Source organism: Kogia breviceps, chromosome 2, assembly GCF_026419965.1.
Source record: "Kogia breviceps isolate mKogBre1 chromosome 2, mKogBre1 haplotype 1, whole genome shotgun sequence".
NCBI classification, from domain to species: Eukaryota; Metazoa; Chordata; class Mammalia; order Artiodactyla; family Physeteridae; genus Kogia; species Kogia breviceps.
In genome coordinates this window covers 50,354,411-50,380,211 of record NC_081311.1, presented here as the reverse complement: position 1 = coordinate 50,380,211, position 25,801 = coordinate 50,354,411, and the positions used below count along the sequence as shown (strand labels likewise).

The window sequence follows — 25,801 nt, the reverse complement described above, 5'->3', positions numbered from 1 at the left end:
ATTTATGGATCTATAAAGAGACTTCTAGAGACAGTTTAACTTATGTTAAGACCTGCATTCTTAAAAGATCCACCCCATCAGTCCTTATCGAGAGTCTCCAAGGAGCAGGGTCTTGTCTGAAGAGCTAAGCGGGTCGCAAAGACAAGGCCTCTCCTCTCCCACACAAGGCAGTGATGATTGAGTTCCTGTGTGACTGATGTGGACAGTAAGTGGTGCTGGATGCCGGTGATCATGGGCTGGACAGGTGGGAAGTGCTCTCCCACCCACTGTGAGGCTTTCCAAGAGCATGCTCAAGAAGGGAGCGGACTACAACATACAAAAAATAACGAGGCCGTGTTCAGCCTTTCCGTGGAAACACTGAACACACCTGGCTCCCTCTTCCAGAGCAGTATTGTTAATAGCTCACCCTTGTTCAAATTGCTTTCTATATGTTCTCCCCTTGAATTTTCATTATGACTCTGAGAGGTAGGTAGTGTTCTAATCTCCAGTTTACACAAAAGGAAACAGAGGCACAGAATGACAAATAATAATAAACAGTTAGTAACTAGAGTTACTGGAATTTGAATCCAAGCAAGCTGGCTCCTGTACTGTTGCTGCTGTTGTTACTACTTCTACTATTGCCAGTGCTGCTTTTGCTTCTGCTACTACTGCTACTATTACTACTACTACTACCACTATTATTACTACTGCTGCTGCTATCATTACTACTGCTACTGCTACTATTACTAACACTACTACAGGTACTACGGTTGCTACTGTGACTTCTGCTACTATTACTGCTACTGCTGCTATTACTACTACTATTACTGCTACCACTATTGCTATTACTACTACTGCTGCTATCACTACTACTGCTACTATTATTACTACTACTACCACTACCGCTACTATTACTACTACTGCCGCTATCACTACTACTGCTACCACTACTATTATTAACACTACTATAGGTACTACTGTTGCCACTGTGACTACTGCTACTAATACTGCTACTGCTGCTACTGCTACTATTACTACTAGTAGTACTGATACCGCTATTACTACCACTGCCACCGCTACTATTACTAACACTACTACAGGTACTACAGTTGCTACTGTGACTTCTGCTACTATCACTGTTACTGCTGCTACTGTTACTATTACTTCTATTACTGCTGCTACTACTTGGGCTGCTATTACCGCTGCTACTATTACTATACTACTGCTACTACTACTAACACTACTATAGCCACTGCTACTGCTGCTGTGACTACTGCTACTATTACTGCTAGTGCTGCTACTGTTACTATTACTGCTAGTGCTGCTACTGTTACTATTACTGCTGCTGCTACTACTCCTTCTGCTACTATTACTGCTGCTACTATTACTGCTGCCATCACTACTATTGCTACCGCTACTACTACTAACACGATTATAGCCACTGCTGCTGCTACTGTGACTACTGCTACTATTACTGCTACTGCTGTTACTGTTACTACTGCTGCTACTGCTGCTACAAGATCTCTATGATGTCACTCTTAAATCTTGCACTTTATGTAGTGCCTGGGTCTCAGAAGGAACAAAGAGAGGTAGGGTGGCCAGGATTCTAGGTTCGATACTGCACTGACCTCACTTGATGATGACTAGCCACCCACCTCAGAGCCATGGCTTTGTTCATCCTCCTAATGGGTGTGTGTCATTTCAGAAAGCCCTCTACTGCGTTCCTGGCTGCTACCATCAGTCTCCTTTTCTCTCTTGGCCTCCAGGACAGATTCTTTGTATCCAATGTGTTTGATGTGCAACCAAAGAGCTCACCTGAGCCTTTTGCCCAGGGCAAAAATGAGTAATCAAGACCTAGACAGGAAGTACTTTCTCCTCTCCCTCCACCTCATCAGGGCAGCACGTGCTGGTGTAACAGGAAGCAGCCCTCCTTTCTCCTGGAGTAGAAGGAGTGCAGTATGGTAAAGCAAGAACTGAGAAAAATGGATGGGGGATATGGGGCGGGGCGCAGCAGGGCTGGTGCACGTTTGGAGGAGGATGAAGCCCTTTGAGGAGAGAGAACCTGGGGAGATCTTCCTAGGAGTGAGGCCCTCCTGGGGTCTGGCCCCCACAGAGAGTGGCCAGCACTTCCCTGTCCTGCCCCTGGTGGGGATGAGCACACACTGTCTGGGCCACATGGTCGCACTGCACTTGCATCCACATGGAGAGGGGGGTGGTAAATACAGAGGCACCATGAGAGCCCCTCACCTCTTCTTCCAAACTCCAGAAGAGAGGAAGGCAGAACAGGTCATGGCAGGATCCAAAACCACAAATCCTTGCATTAAGCACCTTCCACGTCTGGTCCATATGCCCAGGGCTCTCAAGTCCATGGCCCTGTGGAGGACTTTGGTCCACTCTCTCGGTCAACCCTTCACCACTTTAGAAAGACCCCAGACTTTGTGATGGCTCCCTGGAGCCATGGGCTTTGGGGAAGAGGGAGTGACTCCAGCTAAAATCCCAGTGTCTTCTGTGTTTCCCTAGCAACCAAGAACATATTTCTAGCATTTGCCGTCTGTTGGAGTGTGCTTCCTCTCCCCACGCCCCCCACCCTTATAAGATTATAGACTGAATTTGGTACCTTGGCAAATCACACATGTACCCAGCCTACCCTAGAGATTCTAATAACCCCCCTCCACAAAATATGCGCCCCCTGATTAGATGATACCAAGATGTTCTGGGGTGGCACTGATACCCAGGTGGCAGACACAGCCCATTTCTGCCCTACAATCCTTACGCCTGTCTAAGTAAAGAAGGTGTGACTAATTTCAAATGCTGAGTGGCAAGCATATCCCATGCACAAACTTCTGAGCACTTTTCATAAATCCAACTGGGAGAAATTTCCAAGTGTCAAATGAAAATTTTCTTGGGTGCTATATTCCTAGTGGAGATGCCGGGCTACCAACAGACAGTCTCCACAGTGCTTCACTGTTACCCCCCACATCCAGGGAGAAAACCACCTCTCACAACAGGTGCCCAGCTCTACATCCTCCTCCCAGGCCCAAGAGGAGCTAACCCTGATTGAGCCTATGTCAAGAGAGTGGCAGAATAACTCACCATACACCCCGCACTTCTCATCCTGGAAGGAATGCAACAGGTGAGCAAGTGATGCTCCTACCCTTTTGCCCCTCCCTGATCAGCTGGGAATCCAGCATGTTCTGGTTGACCTAAGCCTCAGCATTCAGGAGATGAACCGGGACAGCTCCCAGTTGTTTCCATATTATTGACTTTCTACACGGAAGAACTTAAAACAGGTTCAAAATGATGACTCCCCGCAGGAAGGCTCTACCCCCAGTCCTGCCAGATGAAATCATGCCCCACAAAACAGTCATCACAGAAGCCTAAGACACAGGACTCTCCTTACTCCCTAAGCATGCAACTTTTTTTTTTTTTTTTTTGCGGTACGCGGGCCTCTCACTGTTGTGGCCTCTCCTGTTGCGGAGCACAGGCTCCGGACGTGCAGGCTCAGTGGCCATGGCTCACGGGCCTAGCTGCTCCACGGCATGTGGGATCTTCCCGGACCGGGCCACGAACCCGTGTCCCCCGCATCAGCAGGCGGACTCTCAACCACTGCGCCACCAGGGAAGCTCTAGCATGCAACTTTTAAATATTAGAGGCACCCAGTGAGCTCATATGTCCTGTCTGCTGACAATGGCCATAACTGCCTGCTAATGTGCTTAGAGGCACTGCCCAGTTGACTGGTTTCAATTTCAGCAAATGACAGAGTTCTAGTTATTAAAGTTGGTGAGCAAGGGCACTCAGCCAGAGCTGAGGCATATCGTTGACCATGACAGGCCAAGTGTATGGGTGAGACTCCCTCCTGGAGGGAGCTTGGGAGACAAGCACTGACCTGCAGCATTTGGAGGTAGCCTTCCTGGGGGTCGCAGAGCAGGGAAGAGATGCGGTGGTTGTTCCTCATGCATTTCTGGTTGTCCTTTGCAGATGGGAAGATCTGCCGGACCACGGTCATCCTGCCAAGGGCGCTGTGGACCAGATCCAGGATCTCTGGGTCACTGATTTCCTGGGAAGATAACCGGAAATGTTTACCATTGACTCATGAACTCATGATCTCTGCAAAAGACTTACCAGTAGTTGTCTAAGTCTACAGCCTAAATAGCTGATGCCAAAGGGGTTATGAATTTGGGCCCAAGGTCAAAGAATTCATTTGTTGCTTATTTACAAATAATACTTGCTTACCCTAAAATGCAAACAGGATTATTCAACACCTTCCCTGAAGGACAGGAAAAGATATCTGCAGCTAAACCACCAATGCACTGGCTTCCACGGAGTCAAACTCAAAAAGAACCAGTGCTGTCAAATGTCACAACAGGCGTTAGCTGGAATTAAAGGCTAAATTTCCTGTTGGGAGTCATCTATCTGATTTAGACAAGGAAAACGGGTTTTCTCTGGCATAGATGACCAAAATGCAATGAGTTTCCCCTAATTCTTTAATAAAAAAATTAGATTTTTTAAAAAAGATTTGCATACAAGTTTAAAAAATGTCCACTCATTCATTGCACAAAATCTACCCAACAGCTCCTCTGTGATTTGTTCTGTTGAGCACTGGGCATATAGCAGTGAATGAGTCAGGCTTAATCCCGTCTGATGAAACTCAAGGTTTCATCATAGGATGAAATATGCTGAGTGATGTCATATGGAAATCTAGGGGCAAAGGAAACCCATTGTGCTTCCACATGAAACCATTTGCTAAGCTCTTTACATACATTTTCTCAGTTGGTACTCACAACAACGCTAGGAATTCTATGAGGAAGATCCTATCATTATCCTATTTAAAACGAGCACTCTCAAGCATAGGAATAGCCAAGGGAGCAGGCTAAGGCGAGCTCCTTCCAGGATGAGCCTTGTGTGAGGAATTAGCGCTGAAGCTGAACCTGAAGGATGACCTTGTTAGGCAAAGTGCTGGCGCGGGGGGGGGGGGGGGGGGGGGCAGTGCAGAGCTGAGTTGTTGGCCATGCTCCTGAAGATGTGGGCAACAGGTGGCACCCTGTGGTACCCTATTCCGGTACAGGTAGTGGAGGGAGGGGCAGGGCCACTGGCAGGGGGGAGGGATGGTCAAAGGCAGCGTGGGATCTGTGTCCTGGGCCAGATGTGGGTGTGGGGGTTCAGTAAATCCTGCTAAATCATCCTCACTAGAGACAATGAGAAGCCCTTGAAAGATTTTATGCACCAAAAGGCCACAATCAGATTTACATTTTAGAAAATCTCTGGTTGCTATATGGAGCGAGGATTAGAGAGGAACAAAACAGCTCCATGTCTGAGATCAACACAGGAACTACAAGAAATGGACATTCACCAAGGGTTTTGGCGGTGGGAGAGAGTCAGATTAAGAAAGCCCTGGTTCGCTGGTTCTAAGAAGCGACTCCATCAGTGTTGGTTGCAAGCCAAAATTTTAACTGTGAACAACTGCGTTTTAAAATTGGTCTTAAGTCTTCCTCCTTGCAGATGACAGTCTAGAGTTGAGACAATGAGATGGTATAAATGGACCTAATGAGGTTAGAAATGAGTGATCAGGGGTTTCAAAATCACTTAAACAAGAACATAACATGTTTAAGGGTATAAGGGTAAACAAAGTATTTCAGGAATGTCCTAGGTACTCAATATGAGTGTGTAGACTGGTCAGTTGTAGCCATATGCTAGATCTGGGAGAAAGGAAGAAATTAAGAACTGCATCCTTTTAGAATGATCAGTAATTCCCAAGTATGCAGAACTGCAGGCATTTCAAAAGAATTAAAGTGCTATTACCTACTGAATCTGGGTTTAAGCCACTTAAACTTTGTATTTCAGACAGAAGTCTGTTTAAGGGACAATGATCTTGCTGGACTGGGACCAACTGACAATCAATGGTGAGGAAACTGCAGAATGTTCATATAGGACCACCAAGTGAGACGGGCCCAGGACCCAGTGGGCTTCAGGAAACGAAGCAGAGAATGTAGCTGGAATGAGCCTGGACGTTTGTGCTCTGCTCTTAGCTGTCCTGCTAATGGACGCCTTGCCCCAAGCACAGGATAGTAGGATGAGAGAAATCATATTCTGATCTAATAGTAAGTAGGACTGTAAGAAAGAGCAATGAGCAGAGTGGTCAGCTTTACTTGGAGAAGGAATATAGAGGCCTTTGAGGTGGGGGAGAGGGGTTTTTTTTTTTTTTTTAACCTAGAAAAATCATGAGGTCATGAAGAATGTAATTTGAATTATGCATAAGGGGGTTTATCAAAGCCAGCACACCATGGAAAGGAAATGGATATGTTACAAACCTTTTGTTTTTCTCACTTACTCTTCATAGCAGAGGTCACCATAGAAGTTCTTTTATTAAACCTCTCCTGCACCCTCAACTTCCCGATGGGAGAGTCAGTGGCACTGAACCCTCCCTACTGCGCCCCAAGAAGAATCCTGGAAATTGTAGGGGACCTGGCTGATGGGGGAACACAGTACCTTCCTAATAGGTGTAACCCTCACCTTCCCTGGCCATATGCAGCAGTCCCTGGCATGAATGGCTAAAGAAGCCAGGGCAGCCAGGACGTAATCAAGGGGGCTGGGTCCCTGTCCCAAGTAGCCCTGATCTCCAGACTATTCCTTTTCAATTCTGCCTACCCAGGACAGAGATGAGAATTTGGTACAGCTTCTTCCAACCCATTAGCTGCTATAAGCCTTCCTCAGAGTAAGGATCAGCTGGATTTCTGCAGACCTCCCATCTCCCGTGGCCCAGTTCTCACCCACTCACTCGGGGTTGAAACACATAGTGTTGTCTGCCAAAGCACTCCTACCCACCTCCCCACACTTCTGGGCCTATCCTTAGTATCTAGTACAGAGATAGCTGCAATCACATTCTAAGAATCCATGGAAGCAACTCCCCTGGATCGCTTGGAGGCAAGAAGAAGGGTCACTTCTTCTCCTAGGAATGTATCCTTCCCTTGGAGACTTCCAAGACTGCATCATCAATCAGTTCCGGCAGCTTCATTCCAGGCCCTCTCCTGTCCTGTTGGCCCCACCATGTCCCTTCAGTACCAATGGGCTGCACACAGGTATTTGCTCCCACTCTGCTCACTGCTGTCAGGCAGGCACTGCCTCCGGGCTGCACACCAGGTCAGCCTCTGGACCACTGTGAACAGGACCAAACTCCGGGCCTTCCTAAGGGTGCAGAGGGCAATGCAAGCAGCCTATCGACACAACCCACATGGAGAACAAACTTCCCCTCTGCCCCAGTTGAACATTCCTTCCAGACAGTGCTGCTGATGAGCAGAAGAAACAAGACAAGTGTATATGCTGTGTGATCTCCATTGACCTCACCAAAGTCATCAAGGCAGCAATGAAACAGTAACACATCATACCCAGAAGCTCACTGAAGTGCTGAAGGGCACAGGCTCAAAATAAATCTTGCTTGTTTGATTACTTTTTAAGTTTGCCTTGTGAAATATATCTTAATGCACAAACATAACATAAAGTATGAATAATAAAATGATTTCAGTGTATCTTCCATCAAAAAATAACCTGCATCTTGGTTGGACGCCTCCTCCCCAAATGCTTACCGTTTCCTCCTCACCAGGAGCTGCCTTTGTCTTGCTATAACTTATACATGTAACCTAAATAATATATATCTTAGCCTTGTAGGTTTTGTTCACCTTTGTGTAAGCTAAACAGTCTGCATGCCTCTTACAACTGTGTTTTAACACAGTGGTTCTCAAACTTTGTTGTGTATCAGGATCACCTGGGCAATTGGCAAAATTACAGAGGTACAGTCCAGTCCCTTTCCCACAAGCAAGGCTTCTGTGTCTCCACTGGCTCTCCAGACAATTCCAGGACTCACCAATGTCTAAAAACCCACTGGGTTTAACATTAAGTTTTTGTGATCTATTCATGGTGATGGAGGCAGCTCTAGTTTATTCATTTTCACAGCTGTACTATTGTGCTGTGTGATTCTGCCACAATGTATTCACCCTATTGTGATTACCATTTGAATGTTTTTGCTTCTTTGCTATTAGGAACAAAGCTTCTATGTACATTTTTCCTGCCTGTGTGTCTTGGTACACACACTTTTAAGAATTTCTCTATATACCTAGAATTAGAATTCCTCCATGGGAGAATATGTACGTGTTCAAGTTTACTAGGTAATACCAAATTTCCAAAGTGATTTGTATCCACTTATAATTGTGTGTGGTGAAGAGAGTTCCTGTTGCTCTGCATCGTTCCCTGCTCCTAATATCCTATGACTTCCTAATATTTGCCAGTCTGGTGAGAATGAACTGGTACATCACTGGACTTTAATTTCCACTTCCCTAATGTTGAATAGAGTTAAATATCTTTCATAAATTCATGAATCATTTGTGTTTCCTTTCTTATATCTGTGTTTTTGTCCAATTTCCTGGGCTGGATATCTTGCATATTGATTTGTGGGACTTTTTTCTTTAGTTCTGGATATTAAGCTTTTGTCACATTCTGCAAATATCTTCTCCAGCTTCCAGAATGTTAGGTAGAACTAGCCTATAAATTCATCTAAACTGGTGTTTTCTTTGTAGAAGGATTTTTATTCCTAATTAAATTTCCTTATTTTTATAGGAATATTGATTGTTTTGTCTTCCTTGCCCTAAGTCACTTTTTTCTAAAAATTCAGCCATGTTGTCCAAATTTTCCAATTAATGGCATAAGTTGTTCACAATGTTGCTCTACTTCTTCTATTCTTTCCAGTGCATCTAAAGTTGTGTGCCATCATCCATTTCTAATAATCTGTATTTGTGTCTTCTCTCTTACTTTGATCCTAGAAGTTTGTGTATTTTATGAATTCTCTTTAAAAAGTAAGTTTTGGCTTAACTGATACTCTTTTATGTGTTGGTTTTCTATTTCATTAATGTCTACTCATCTTTATTATTTTTATTTTTCTATTTTCTTTGGATTTATTAAGTGGTTATTTTTCAAACATCTTTTCATATGAAGCTTAGGAAAGCTTTTGTCTTTCCTAATGAAGTATTTAAGACTCTATATCTACACCCAAACATTGCTTTGGTTGTGTCCCAGAAGTTATCACATGTATTAACTGTATCATTATTTCTAAAATTCCTTTTTGATTTATTTTTGACTCATGAGTAGTTTACTAGAGATTTTTTTTCCAAAATTTTCCAAACATGAGGTTATTATTTTTTTTAGTAATCTTCATATTGATTTCACTTCAAATGCATTGTAACCCAAGAATGTGGACCGTGCGATACAAATCCTTTAAAATTTATTGAGCCTCATTTTGTGACAGTTTGCAAGAACGTTTCATGCATGTTCACTGTCCAATTGTTGTTGATTTCAATGGTCTGTTTTTAGGTCCAATTAGATGAGGAATTTTTCTATTTCTCTTTGTATTCAGCCTATATTTTCAAAAACCATACTGTCTTTTATTAATTACATGTAAGTTTAGAATTACAACCCCTTGCTCAACTGAACCTTTTATCATTATTTAGATATCCTCTTTATTTCTAGTAATGCACCTTGCCTTATAGTCTACTGTTATTAACATATCTACACCAGTTTTATCTTGGTTAGAATCTGCCTGCTTTTTTCTCATTACTTTGCTGTCAGTCTTCCTCTGTCTCACATTTTAGGTGGGACTGCTGTAAGCAAAATATACTTGATTTTTTATATCCATCCTAGACATTTGAGTAGAAATCTTAATCCATTTACATTGGATTATGATTATATATATATATATGGATTAATTTTATCATATTATTTACATATTTTACCATTTCTTTTTTCTTCCTTCTTTTTAGCTTCCTCTTGGAATGATTTTTTCCTATTTTCATTTTCTTACCCTCTTTTAGAAGTTATACTATCCATTATTCTCTCATTGGATATCAGATATTTTAATATGCATAAAAGTGTAAAATTAATCAATATTTTTTACTCTCTTCTTCAATCTTTATCTCTAATCATCATTTCAACTAATGTGATAATGATATCTAGTATTTTAATTATATCTTTCTTTGTGCCCTCTTATCACATAACTTCCATTGTTTTATACAGTTAATATTTATCTACTTAACCAATATTTATCAATATATTTGTTAAACATTCTTCTGTGGACCTCAAACCTTCCATCTGAGATCATTTTTCTCCCCCTGAAGTATATCATTTAGGATTTCCTTTAATGTGGGTTTGCTGGTGATAAACTAAGTTTCTGTTTATTGGAAAATATCTTTTATTTAGCTCATTCTTGAAATAGAAAATTCTAAGTTGAACACTATTTTTCATAGCACAGTGAAGATAATATTACACCGTATTCTTGCTTCTATTTTTGTCCAGTGTATTAGTTTCCTATGGTTGCAACAACAAATTAACACAAACTTAGTGGCTTGGAACAACAGCATTTTATTCTGTCACAGTTCCACAGGCCAGAAGTCCAAAAATCAGTCTCACTGGGCTGGTATCAGAATGTTGGCAAGGATATACTCCTTCCAGAGGCTCTAAAGGGGAGAATCTGTTCCTTGCCTCTTACAGTTTCTCGTGGTTGCCAGCACTTCTTTGCTTGTAGCCACATCACTCCAATCTCTTCTTCCCTGGTCACATTGCCTTCTCTTCTTCTGTATAGTTAAATATCCCTTTGCCTCCCTCTTAAAAGGACACCTGGGATTGTATTTAGGGTACACTTGGATAACCCAAGGTAATCTCCCCATTTCAAAACTGTTAACTTAATCATGTTACAAAACTGCTATATAAGGTAACACTCACTATTTCCAGGGACTAGGCCCTGGATATCTTTGTGGACCATTATTCAGGCCACAACCTCCAGTTATTAGGAATCAGTTTAACTGTCATTCCTTTGAAGATGACCTGTGTTTTCTCTCTGGATGCTCTTCAGACTTTTTATAGTCTCTGGTGTTCTGCAGTCACACTATGAGGTGTGGATTTCTTATTTTTATTCTGCTCCTGATCCTTGGGCTTCCTAGATCTGGGGTTTAGTTTCTTTCAATAATTTTGGAGAGGTCTAAACCATAATATCCTTTAATGTTATTTTTCCCTGTCATCTCCTATTTCCTTCTGGAAATCCAACCCACAGTATGTTAGATCGTATTCTATCTTTTATGTTTATTAACCTCTCTTTCATATTTTCCATCTCTTTGTTTCTCTGGGCTACATCCCAAATAATCTCTTCATATTTTCCACTTCACTAATTCTTTCTCTATGTGTCCACTTTGATTTTTTTTTTAGCTTCAATTATTAGGTTTTTAATTTCCTGAAGCTGTTTCTTTCTTAATTCTGCTTCTTTTTAAAATGTGTTTTTATTCCTTGCTCATATTTTCCAGCATCTCTTTACTTTTGAAACATATCTAAGTGTATTTATTTCATACTCTATGTCAGATAATTCTAATATCTAAAGTCACTTCAGATCTGATGAAGCTGTCCCCCCCTTTTTTTTTTCCTGGGATTTCACTCATGATGGCTTTTCTTCCTCTCTCACCTTCCCTCCTTCCCTTCCTTCCTTCGACCCTCCCTCCCTCCCTCCCTCTCTCTCTTTCTTTCTCACATGCAATCTTATTCTCCTAGAACTTCCTTAGGAATTCTTTGAAGTTTGACGCAATTGCCATTACTTCGGAAAATATTTATGCTTGTTTCTACCACCTAGTTAGGATCACGCCCAATCTATAACCACATAATTTAACATGAGATTTTCCTCTGTGCTTTGTTAGGCACCATAGGTGGTGTGACTTGGATCACAAGCCTGCATGAGAGTTATCACTTCTCAAGAAAATATCCCTCCTCTAGGCAACTCCAAGTCAAGGCAGGAAATTTCTCTTCCTATTCCCTTCTGCACAGTGGGTTTTCTTCTCATCAACCCTTATACTGAGGATGTAAGTCTCCAGCTGTATGTGGAAATCTCTCATTTGCTTGGTCCTTACACTGGACCTCATGTGTTCTACATCCCACACAGCCAGAAGAACAAAAGCTCAAGGTCTCCACAGCGTGACCAATAGATTTAAGGCAAAACCTAATTTGAAGCTCAACTATTTCCCAGAGTTTCCATTTTCACTTTATATTTGGCTCTTGTGGACATTACTCTTGACTGTTCTGTGACCTATTTTTAAAATACATTACTTCCACCTTTTTTAGTTCTTTTCCTTTTGGGAGTGTCATTCAAGATAATTATTCTTCTGTAAAGACATACTACTCAACCTTGTATATAGAATTTTAATTCTTTAAGGCATGGCCCTGCCTTTTTCTTGGGATACCTATCCATCTCCCAAATCCCTCTCTATGTGTCTTGGCTGTGTGATTGACTAAACCTCAGTTCTTATGCTACAATTTCCATTTGCTTCATTTGCCTGCCTTCTCCAAAGTTCACTGTCATTAATATTAAAAGGAGGCCTAGTTCTGAGGGCCCCAAGAGAAGCACGTGCAACCTTTTCCATTTGGTTAAATCCCAACTGTATTGAATCATCTCACTATTATAGGTGGAAGAAGGTAAATATTTGGCAGGTTCCACCTTATTTATTTTCTGTTACTCCAGAAATATGCCCCCTGAATTTCTGTTACCTTCCTCTCCTGCAATCTAGAAGGCTCCACTATAAATCCTCTCTCAATACTGCTCACTCAAGAGATTATCTTTGTGAGAGATGATGCTGTCTTGGACTAAAGTGGTTCCAAATGGATCATCTTTAAAGATGGTAAAATGTAGGAAATGGAGCACATATTTATTGTGGAATTAAAACAGAGAGATAGCAAACTACTGCTGGAACTACCTTCTTTTTCAATGGAAGAATTATAAGCAAAATGTTACAATATTTTTGGTAACAAAAATATTGTAACAACTAAAAGAAGTAGTGAAGAAATCAGGGATGGCGTTCCCAGTAACATTACATTACAGCCAGTAATTAATAACATTACAGCCAGTCATCAGGGGGGAAAAAAGACTCTTTTGAGTCTTGTAGCATACCTATAGAAAGATTTCTATGAAGACAATAAAATGTGAGACTTGCATCATGCACTGAATAATAAAAATATTTGCTGTCTCTAAATTTGTACTGGGAATACACACTGAAGCTTAGGTGATCTTTATTTTGGCTCAATTAAATTATTAGGAAACCTCTATAAATCTCCACTTACAAAGAGTTAAAACTGAAGAAAAATTAGAAAAATTCTAAAGAAAATCCAATCCTCACAACCTCCCAGACAGGACATGCTTATTAATTCACTGATCAAAACCAAAACTGTCCTTCTTAAAGAGCACAAAAAGGAACAGAATGGGAACTGATAGTCAACACTCAGAGGTAACATGTGTCTTCAGCCAGTGTCTCTGGCTGGCTTCAGGGGGGCCCACCTTTCCCCCCAAATTATACAAGTACGTGTGCATTTTCCCGTGGAGAAAAGCCCATAGGTTTCCAAAGAAGCCTTTGACTCCAAAAAGGTGATGAACAACTGATATGGAAGCTAGTAAGGGTTTTTCAAGTCTTCCTTGCTGCCAACTGTGAGGATATAAACGATGATGACAATACTGACAGAATACTTTGGAGACAGAGGAGTTTCAGTATCTGTCAGACTTAGCTGTTTCTTCCTCACGTCCATTCAGGCCTCTGATGTAAAATCAACAACGAAGACAACAAAAATAGAATCCAAGAAGCAATGGAATTTGTATGGTGAGCTACTCTGCAGGAATAAAAAAGACTGAATAAATCTACAGTACTACGTTCTTACCTGTACAGCTGTAGATAACAGAGCGAAGGAAAACAGAAAAAGAAAGGAAGACACTGAAGAGCAAGTTACAGAATGACAGATCAAACAGTAGAAATGTATGTAATGGGACAATACAAACGTAACTGTGAAGGACACGCACTGACCTCAGGAGAGTGGCTGCCACTGGGCAACAAACAGATCTGCTGCCTTCCTGACCGTCTCGCCGCCCTTCTTCTGTGCTGGCACAGCCCTCATGTGAACAGGTGCCCTGCCCTCCACCATGGGATTCCAAGTCGGGGTGACCCCCTGTGCCCAGAACCAGAGGTACATCCTGCTTGGTCTGAGCCAACCTGCGTGGGCCTACTACTTTCAGAAGTTTTAGGGAGGGTATGTGAACTCCATTTCTGATTGCTGAGATGTGAGGGGGGTTTTCTCTTTGAGGGATTCTGAGGTTTGCTCAGTATTAAGAAGCCCTAGAAGAGACAGCAACTTTCTGCCTCTGGAGGTCTGAATCACAGGGAGATTCCTTGTGAGGGCAGGCCCAGCACACTGAGGACCACAGACCAAACAGGGGCCCTGAGGGTACTAGTCAGCCTCTGAATCACTTTGCCCTGTAACCATATGACATATCTCTGAGCCTTCTCTAAGGTGAGATAATAAAATCTCGGTCCACTTAAGGAAATTAGATTCAGATTTTTCTGTAATTTATAGCCAACATCAATCTGTCTGGTACAGAATTTAATGGGATTGGTAAGTGGGTACAGAACAGACTCCAAGGTAACTGGGTATAGAACAGACTCCAAATTTGTCTGAAATGGTCAATTTCTTAAAAATTAAGATCTCAAATAATACAAAATTTGAATGGTGGACATGTAGGTGTTTGTTATATCGTGCTCTGTATCTTTTAAACTTCTTAAAAATATTTTATTTAAAACAGAGGGAGAATCACTACAGAAGTCTCACTTCGAGTCTGAATAGCAAAGAGGATAAATTTTTATAATGAGGCAAAATCTTTGAAATAGCAAAATGATAAGGATCTCCTTTTTCTAAATATACATTTTGGCAAACGAGATGCGAACCTTATACACAAGTTAAGTTTTTGTCTGATCTTTAAGACTTCAGTAAAATTTCTGAACCTTCTGATATCAGGGGAAACTATTATTAAATATTTATTTAGAGTTCTAAACTTACATAGGGCTGTGCAGTCATTTCCTTTTATTCCTTAGAAAGACCTAGATCTATCAAACATCTGTGTGATACCAGCATTATTCCATCTCTGGAAAAATAATAAAGTTTATTTTCCTCATAAAAATGATGGTGTCAGTAATTTAAAGTTGATGATCATAGAGAAACTTCACAGACAAGGCTGGCTTGAGAGAAGCTGAGAAAATAGGAGGATTCAATAAAGCTGTGATGAAAGAATTACTCCCAGCGAAGTCAACAGGCTTTTCAGAATGCCTGCTGTATTCGGGTCCCTATGGAGCGCTTAAGGCAAGGCACGCTAAGGCTCCAAGGAGACAAAGACATCCTGGTGAGGAAGAGAGGGCAGGAAGAAGCTGCCAAAACTTGTGCTGGTTCCATTTGCAGGACAGAAGGCAGAGAAGAAGGGCACTTTCTGAGAGGTTGTTTTAATCAGAGACATACCATGTCTCATTATTCGTCCCCTAAGAACTCATGGGGCATGCATGAGTCTCCCTATTTTACATAGTATATAGAAAATTGCCATAGAGGATCCCCTTTGCTCCTCCCAGTGTGGCCCATGGACCAAAAGAATCAGCATCACTGCCAGCTTGTTAGAAATGCAGACTCTCAGACTCCTCCCAGATCTATCTAACCAGAATTTGCATTTTGACACCAGCCCCAGGTGATTCATAGGCATGTTATGTTTGAGAAGCTCTGGGCTAAGATATTATACAGTGAAGTGAAGAGGCTGTAGGATCTGGAATCAGATGGGTTTGAGTTCCTTCCATGGCTTCTCCTCTTCCTGGCTTTGTAACTTGGACAAGGCACTTAATTTCTTTGAGTGTCATCAGTTCATGGGACAACAGTACTTCTAGCACAAAGGGATCCAACACTTCTAGCACAAAGTTTTGCAGCAAGTACCGCTTATCCTTCTAACTCAAAAACTAAAGCTCTTTCTACAACCTTAGAAGGCCAACAGAAGACCCGCATCAGCCTGGCCTCCAAGCAAGCCAGAGCAGCCCTTTTCCTGCCCTTCCTGTCACCCCATTGCTCCTGCAGCCTCTTCTTCACCCCTAAAGGAGCCCATAGCTGACCACCCCAATTTGCTTTGAGTTCTTTCCTGCTCCCCATCTCCAAGAGACCCCAGCATATACCTGACTCGCTGAACTCAAGCACTCCATCATTTTCTTTAAAATGGCCCACTGATTGAAAATTTGTATGGCTTCTTTTATTTTTATAAATGGCACAAACAGTTTCCGATCACAAGCCCACACTCTTCCAGCCCCTTTATACTAGGGTTGCCGAGGGTACAGGTGGCAGGGCTCTCCCCCAACCCACCTCCTCCATCACAGCCCATTCCCATGAATTGTCCAGTCAGACCAGCCAGCAATAAGCAGCTGAACTTGTTCCCTAAAGACCTGCAGCTGCCTGTGGCCAGAGGGCTGGACGGATGTCCCCTCAGTCTCTCTGTGAAGTTCTGGGAAACCCTCCCCAGGCCTGTTCGTTTACCAGGAGAATCTTCCGTCTTGCCTGAGAATGTTAAATTTGCCCAGAGCTTTGCATTTTTAGTGGCTCTTTTATTCTATTTCATTTAATTGAGTTTTTACTTCATCACATTTTACTCTATTTTATTTGGCCACGAGCACAAGGTGGATATCTGCCCTCCAATGAGCCAGGGGACATACACATGTCCCCAGCATTTACTGGGGACAGTCCCTAAAGCTCCTCTGATTGGCTGGCTATTTACGGATGACAGCTTGAGTGGGTTATCGGTGAGAGTCATCCACCCTTTCTCTCCTCTCCTTTCCTTCCTGTCTCTGATTTTCACTTTCTCCTCTCCTATTTCCACTGTCTCCTCTGTCTCTCCCTCTTCATCCTCTCCCCCTCTTTTCCCTCCATCTTCAGCCTTCCTGCTTCCTCCAACCTTGCAAGTTCTGAATTCTTACAGCCCCATGTCACCCACCTCTACTCATAGTTTCCCTTAATTCCAGTGAACTTAGAAAACCCTAAGGTAAGTCAAAACAATTCCCAGAAGTGGTTCAGTGTTTGCTAATCTTACCCTCTCTTTCTCAGATGTGATAGTCCTGAAATATGCTCTAAGTTGGACCTGAAATGTATATTTCTGTAGGTCTGGACCTGGGCATTAAAAGCACTAAAATAACTGTAGGGACAGGCTAAAAATAGTTTGGTCTGCCATTTGGAGAGCAGGACAAATCAAAGTCTGCCCAGTTCAATAACCCAGGGCAGAGTCTGAGTAGAAATTTTCCATGTAACAGGGACTCTGCAGTCACAGGCAGAGAAGTGGTCCTTCATGCAATCCTATGCCTCCAGCAGGGCAGAACTCACCCCGGAAAGGGGGTCTCACGAGCCACATAAAGAAACTCCATTTATTCAGATCCTCTGGTCCTTCGCTGTGTACCCACAACTCTGATCCAGATCCGGGGCACTATGAATTCTCAGTGTTCCCTGCACTGGAGGAAACTGCAGGTGTTTGTCTATAACTGCATCTTTGCTAGAGCTGGAACTAGAACTTGCTCCTCCAGGACAGGGCATAGATCTCTCATATTCTGCTGCCTTCCTAGCGCTGAGCACCAAGCCTAGCAAATACTTATGAAGGAAGGAAGTAAAGGAATGAGGGAGGAAGAAGAGAGAAGAAAAGAGGGAGGGAAGAAGAGAGAGAAAGGGAGGGATGGAAGGAAGGAGTTCTTCAGAATTCCACACACACAAAAAATGAGGACCTCAAAAATTTTAACTTTTAAAGCTCTGACCTACGTAACTATCTCTATAACACAAAGCCAATGCTTTCACTCTGTTGTTAAACTTTTAAAAGCTGGTTGAGGCTTCAATTTGCAGCTTACTCCCCAGGCAGATATTCAAAAAGAAAAAAAATAAATATAATAGCGGCTGATCTTTCACAGCATTCATTTGCTAGCTGGCTACAAACCACTTTAATTATTCTGTTTGCAATATCTATTTGTTCACCTCAGAAGAATATTTAATTCTACTTTTATTTGTGTACAACTATCCCTACCACTAGGAAATGAGACCTTATGTTTCACATTAACACCTCATGGTTTTTTTTAACCCCAAGGAGCTGACAGAAAATTATAATTTTTAATTGCACTTATAATTTAAAATCTAGAAATATTACCAAAAACAAATTCCAAAGATGATTTTAAAATAAAATTGCATGGCACAGAGCCCTAGAATGGATGGCTCTGAAGTTTATAGGCCTGTATTTAACATACCAAAGCCCTTACATCTGAACTGGATCCAACTGCGTAGACCCAAGTGTAAAAATCTGAAAATATAAATTCAGAAGACTAGAGATATACAGCATGGTAGTTAAGTGTATAGATGCTGACCTTGATGGATTAATACAGGTTGAACTTACTTCTCACCTTAAGTAACTAAAAAACAAACAAAACATATGAAACGATAGTTCTCAGACGTGGGACAACAGACATAGCTGAAAAATGATACTCAAGAAGAAAGAAATAAATGAAATAATCCTGAGTTTACTGCTCCAACAGACTTTCCAGGTTGCTGCAGAGGAAGGGGAAACCTAGGCAGAACTTGATGGTCTCCATGAGTGGAAGAGAGAGTTTGGGGTTTGAGAAGGCCAAGGAAGCAGAATTCCAGAGAAGAGAGAGCTACACAGTAAAAGTCCTCTAGAAATGTGTAGAAAGTTCCCTTTGAGTCTTGAGCTGAGTATAGATTAGCATATGTGCATGAGGAAACTACCAGGGAAAGGACCACCTGAAAGGCTGGGGTTTAACAATCCTCAAAAATTGGTCAAATGGCAACAGACTAAGGACTGGTTTTGTCCTGCTTAACAAAGCTTCTAAGCAAGTCTTGAAAAATCAAAATGCTCCAAAGTAACTTAACTGAGTCCCAGGGGGGAAAAGAAGTGTTTAAAGGAATAAAAAGGATTCAAGCAACAAACCATGTAAAATTTACAAAGTCTGGTATCTACTCAAAAATTACTAGGCATGAAAAGAAACAGGAAAATACAACCCATAATGAGGAAAAAATCAGTCAATAGAAACAGGCCCAGAAATAATACAGATGGTAGAATTAGTAGAACAGGACATTAAAACAGAAATTGTAAATATTATAAATACACACCATATGTTCCAGAAGACAGAGGAAAATTTGTGTATGATAGGGAGAAAAATAAAAGACACAAACTGAATTTCTACAAATAAAAATGCAGTGTCTGAGATGAAAAGTACTCTAGATGAAATCAACAGGAATTTAGACACTGTAGAAGAAAAATAAGTGAACTTGCAAGTGTGGAAACAAAAAGCCTCCAAAATGAATCATAGGAAGAAAAAAAAAAAGACTGGAAAGAATCAACAGAGCACTAATATTGAGCAGTGGAACAACTTCAAGTAACTTAATATACATGTCATTTAAGTCCATGAAGAAGAGAGAAATGGCGGGACAGAAAAAAATATAAGAAATAATTCAAAATATGTTTCAAATTAAAATGTTTAAAGATATGATATCAATTCTACAAAACCCTGTCAAAAAAACTGAAGATAAGTAAACACACCCCATCCAGGAGGCTGGTGGTACCCTGATAACAAAACCAGACAAAGGATTTACAAGACAAGAAAACTACAGACTAACATCCCTTGTGAACATAGAGACAAAACTTCTTTAAAATATCTTAGCTAATACTTTAGCTAAAATACTTTAGCTAACTTTAAATCCAACAATTCAAAAAAAACCCCAAAGCATCAAGATCAAGTGAGGTTTATTCCAGTCCTGTGAGGTTGGTTTCACATTTGCAAAGGAATCTCCTTAGTTCTCTGTATTCACAGAAGTTTGAAAAAGAAAAAGAAAAGAGAAAGAATGTGATTATTTCAATAGATGCACAAAAAGCATTTGACAAAATCCAACTTCCAATTATTTTTAAAACCCTCAGGAATAAAAGTAAAACTTCTTTAACTTAATCAAGGGTATCTATGATCAACATGCATCTAACATAATTAATGGTGAAAAGCTGAATATTTTTCCCTAAGGTCAGGAAAAAGACAAAGACATCCACTCTTTTGGGCCTCTCCCTGCTGTGGCCTCTCCCGTTGCGGAGCACAGGCTCCGGACGCGCAGGCCTAGCGGCCATGGCTCACGGGCTTAGTTGCTCCGCGGCATGTGGGATCTTCCCGGACCAGGGCACGAACCCGTGACCCCTGCATCGGCAGGCGGATTCTCAACCACTGCGCCACCAGGGAAGCCCCATCCACTCTTATTACGTCCATTCAGCACTGTACTGGAGGTTCTAGCCAGTACAATAGAGCAAGAAAAAGAAATAAAGGAGACCCAGATTGGAAAGGAAGAAGTATAAACTGTCTTTATTCACAGATGGCATGACTGTCTATATAGAAAATCCCAGGAAATCTACAAAAGAACGCCAGTAGAACTAAGTGAGTTTAGAAAGGTTGGGGGATACAAGGTTAGTACTCAGAAATCAATTGTATTTTCTGCATGATAGCAACAAACAATTGCAAATTTAAATTGAAAAAGCAACATCATCTACAACTGTATCAAAATATTAGATTAGATATGTAAGGATGAAGTTAACAACAAGATTTTGTACACTTAACACTTCAAAACATTGCTAAAAATAATTCAGAAGGATATAATAAATTTTTTAAAATATACCTTGTTTATGGATCAGAAGACTTAATATTGTGAGGATCTTAACTGTCCCTCAAAGTATCTCTAGATTCAACACAATTGAAATTAATACTCTGTAAGTCTTTTTCTAGAAACTGGCAAGTTAATTCTAAAATGTATGTGAACAACCTCTAGGTCCATCCATGTTGCTGCAAATGGCATTATTTCATTCTTTTCTATGGCTGAGTAATACTGTCATACTAAGTAAAGTAAGTCAGACAGAGAAAGACAAATATATGATATCGCTTATATGTGGAATCTAAAAGAAGGGTACAAACGAACTAATCCACAAAGCAGAAATAAAGTTACAGATGTAGAAAACAAACTTATGGTTACCAGGTAAAGAGGAGAGAGGGATAAATTGGGAGATCGCAATTGACATATATACACTACTATACATAAAATAGATAACTAATAAGGACCTACTGTATAGCACAGGAAACTCTACCCAATCCTCTGTAATGGCCTATATGGGAAAAAGAAACTAAAAAAGAGTGCATATATGTATATGTATAACTGATTCATTTTGCTGTACACCTGAAACTAACACAACATTGGAAATCAACTGTACACCAATAAAAATTTTTTAAAAATAAAATGTGTGTGGAAATGCAGGCCAGAACTAGGCTGAAATATATGCACACACTTGAGAGTGAGTTCCTCCTTGAATTTTGTGCCTCATTTGCCTCACCCTAGTCCCAGCCCTGTGAAAATGTGGAGAACCTAAAAGGGTAGAAGCACATTTTTCAAAAAGAAAAAGGTGGAGAACTTATTCCACTTGATTTCAGGATTAACTATAAAGCTGCAGTATAAAGACAGGGTGGCACTGGTGTGAAGATAAACATTAAGGCCAATGGGACAGAATAAAGAGTCCAGGAAAAGACCCAAATACTGAAGGCCAATTGATTTTCAGCAAAGGATTCAAAGGGGAAAGGATACTATTTCCAACAAATGGTGCAGAAGCAATTAAATATCCATGTGTAAAAATAAAATAAAATTATTGAACTCAACCCTTACCTCACACCATATACTAACATTAACCATCAATATACACAACAGTATAAATGAATCTCAAAATCACTGTGCCACGTGAAATAAGCTGGAAAAAAAAGAATAATCTGTACTTTATTAATCCATTGATATAAAATTCTAGAAAATACAAAGTAATCTGTAGTGACAAAGCAGACTAGAGGTTGCCTGAGATCAGCTGGAGAGAGAAATTTACTACAGAGGGGCATGAAGAAACTCTCATGGGTAATATAAATGTGCATTATCATGACTGTGGTGATAGTTTTACAAGTAAATATGTCAAAACTCCAAATTGTGACTCGTCAAATTACATAGTATTTTTAATGTCAATTATACTTTAAAAAGTTTGCAAAATAATAAGAGTATAAGCAAGTGAGCTAGAATGCCTGGGTTCAAAGCCAGAGCACCCTACATACACTACCACTCACCTGACTCACACCCTAAAATATCCATCTCCCCTTCCCAGCTTTAAATGCTTTCCAGGAGCTTGCTCTTGGGCTAGTCATTTGCCCTTTTTGTACATCAGTTTGGTCAGCAATATCTGTCAGCCCCACCTTCAAAATCTGAGCACATCTCACCTCCTATGCTCATATCACCCCAGACCAAGCCACCATCATCTCTAATTAAAGGCCTTAATTTTTAAAGTTTTTTTCACCCCAACCCCCTGCCAGTGTATTTTCAATACAGAAGTCAGGGTGGGCCTTCTAAAGCATAATTCAGATCACATGACTTGTCAGCTCAAAATGTCCCAGTGGCTCCTCAGCTCGCTCAGAGTAAAATTCAAAGTCCTTGTAGAAAGAGATGCAGCAGAATCTCTTCACACCCTCCCTCACATATTGCCACTTTCTACTCCAAGTCATTGGAGTAGATAACTTTCCATAATTTCATGCCCCATTGTCACCACACTTTCTAGTCCTAGTTGCTGTGACTGCTTCTCAACTGGGGTATGCACCCCTCCCAGGGCTGTGTCATGTGAGCTGAGATATAAAAATCTAATGGATGATAGAGCCCTTCCTCCTGAAGCCAATATTTGTGGGAGGAAATGGCATTTTATATTAAACTGACCCATTACGCTAAACTGGAATTTCCCTTGGAGGCACCAAGCTTTAATGATATGAAATTCCATAGTGAAGTGCCTGGTGCATATGCAGATGGGCCAAGGGAAATGACTGAGAATCAATTTCTTGACTCCAAACATTTTCACCCACAAGGAAGATATAAAAAGGCCAGAAGAGTCAAAATTGAAGGAAAGAGGATTTAGTAAGGAACACTTCTTTGAGGGGAAAAGAGAATTTGGATATGCTTCCACTCTGTGTAAGAGGAAGGAGGGTGCCCACCCTTTCCCTGAAAGTCTTCTTCGAGGGGTTTCACATGGGGGTCATCAAAGACACCCACAGAATAGAGCCAGAGCCTTGAACAAGCAGGATTCTTTCGGTTTAATCATAAAAGCTACTTAATGTTGTTTTTCCATTGGCCTTTTGACCCTGTTCATTCCCTTCTATTGGATGAAAATTAGGCAAAGTTTCATGACTTTTCGGTTCACTAACCAAGGTTAATAGAAAATTCTATTTAAGTTGCAAAACCAAGTTTTGACGCAGATATTTAAATAATCTAATCCAATAGAATAAGTGGAATATTTACTTGCTTTGGCACATAAATTTTGACCCTTAAAAGACATAAATCAATAATGTATCTCCCATTAAGGTAGGGCTGGGATGGTTCAAATGCAGTACTATGTGGAAATAGCACAGGCTTTGAAATGAGATCAACTTGAGCTTAAAATTCCAGCTTGTCTTTATACCTTAGACCTTTTCAGAGCCTCGATTTTATTATCTGTACTCTGGTCTTAACAATGTATCTCTTAGAGAGTTGTTGTAAAGATCCAGTCATATAACAAAAGACATACATTTGCACAAAGGACAGAAGCAACCAAGTCACAAAATTAGAAATAGGCATGATCAACCAATAAATGTTCAAAGTGTTTGACTTGACTAATAAGCAAAGAAATGCAAATTAAAACAAGGCAGTGTGAACTTTTTTCATCCAAAATATTGGTAAAAATGAAAAAACAATATATATTTGTTTATGTAGATTATATTCATGTTCACAAGACATAATTAGGGGTGGGATGAGACAGGCACTCTGAAAAAAGGAGCTCAGTTCTTTGGGAGCTCCCATACCCTGAAACAATATTTTTACTATCATAAGAAATAAGAGAGACGTCAGCAGATCTAGGTATAATGATGTTGATCGCAGTATTATTTGCAATAGCATTAACTAACCTACGTTTCCAAAAATGGTGAAGATTTACATAACTTATGATTCCTCCAAGTGACAGACTACTGCAAGGCCATTAAATATTACCCCAAATGCTATTTACTGAGCTGATAAAATGTTAATGATATATTATTAATTGAAAACAGTAGGACATAACACTAAACCAAACAGGAAAACCTCAATTTGGCAAAACAAGCTACATATATAAGGCTGTTAGAAAAGATAATTTTATTGATTTTTTATATTGATTTTTTTTGTATTTTGTTTTACTATTGTAGGAGAATCAGAAAGAATCAGAACAATTTTTCTGCACTTTCCTTCTATCCCTGTCACCCCACTCTGCCATGAACCTGCCCACACATACCCACACAGAGGTCAGCAATACCTTATGCTCTAGGAAGCTGTTCTTCCTAGAACAGCTGTTCTTGTGCTGTTCTTCCTCCCGAGATATTTTCTTTCAGTACAGGTGAACTGACAATGATGGCTGGATGGAAAGCCCTCTGTGGCTTGGAGAGTGGAGGTGGTCAAAGTGGCCTGAGCCAGGAAGCTTCCAGAAGATATAGAGGTGACAGAAGAAAGGCTTGTGGTCTACCTATCCCTGATCCACATTAGTCACAGGGTGAGATATCAGAGAGAAATGGCTGGTGGCCATTTAGGAAGGCTGGGTCCCAAGCATGGGGTGTCTCAGGCTCAGAGAAAAAGATCACCATCCCTAAGCAAGTGAACTGGAACTTCCGAGTTCTCCGAGTGTCCATGGAGACCTTTCTATGATTGACCTTGACAGTGCAAAACCCAGGGACATTTACACAACTTCCTGAGGACAAGGAGGAAGCTATCCTTTTATAATGGCTTCAAATTTCTTGCAATCTCTTTAAATGGGATTTCATGAGCAGATGTCATTTGTTTTGTCTATAAAGCATCCAAAGCAGGGCCTGGCACACAGTAGGTACTCAACAATGTGAGTCTCCTTGCTTCTGAGGACAAACCACCTGGCTCACTGTTTTTGCAATGCCCCACAGCAAACAAGCAGAGATCTGAGGGTAGGGAGGAGGTTGTTTAGAACTCCCTGGCCTCACAAGGTGGGCTCTTCAGCAATTCTTGACCAGGAGGCCAACTCTACACCTGGCTAGGAGTAGTGCCAGACACGATGGAGGCAGCATCTGGTCCTCAGTCTCTCATTGCCATGGTAACTGACAAGCCAGTCTCCCAGACTGTAGGAAACTATGTCACAGTTCTGATCACTGACAATTAAAGGGTTCCCTCCCCTTTCTGAAACTGCACAATACTCACTTTGGATTCTTCAACCAGCTCTAAGACACAGGCTGCCTCAGTGCACATACCCTCTGGCTTGAGACAGTGGTAAAAAGAACCAAAGCTGAGTCTACTGTCTCTATGAGCCCTCACACATGATTTAAGACACCTCAAAGAAGCTCTGGTGGCTTGAATTTTCTCCTGCCTCCATTTCTGCTTTCATGTTCCAGTTTTGAAAGGACTCTCCCTGGGAGCTCCTACAGGAGCTGCACATGAAAGCAGCAGCCTTGTCTTTGCATATGTGTGTGTGTGTGTGTGTGTGTGTGTGTGCGTGCGCGTGTGTGTGTGTGGCGTGTGTACACACACGCTTGCTTCTCACTTTTCTGTGTGGTGCCTGATGATTATCCAGCCTGGCAAAGGAGTTGTAATAACAGGGTAGAAGGCACAGATAATAGGGTCTTTCTGGCACAAGCAACGAGTTCATCTGAATCTACCAGAATCCATTTGTGGGAAGAGAGATGGATAGGAATGCAGAAAGGTAGAGACGCTAACCTTTACTTTTCAGATATATTTAATGCAAGTGGTAATTAAAGCTATTTTTATAACTCCCTAAGTGTCAGCACTCCCTTTCCCAAGCATTCTTCTGTCAAAACTCTGCAAAATAACAATATACTTGTTGGAAACAATTGACTCACGT

General features: G+C 41.1%; 1 protein-coding gene across 3 annotated transcripts in view; it reads right to left on the bottom strand.

Moving 5' to 3' along the window:
* GRID1 (glutamate ionotropic receptor delta type subunit 1) overlaps positions 1-25,801 on the bottom strand; it is a 679,656-nt gene that overhangs the window by 230,633 nt on the left and 423,222 nt on the right. For all 3 annotated transcript variants that reach the window (XM_067025226.1, XM_059053916.2, XM_067025227.1), the window contains exon 6: positions 3,866-4,036. In XM_067025226.1, coding sequence (XP_066881327.1) covers positions 3,866-4,036 — 171 coding nt within the window. The remainder of the gene's footprint in view (positions 1-3,865; positions 4,037-25,801) is intronic.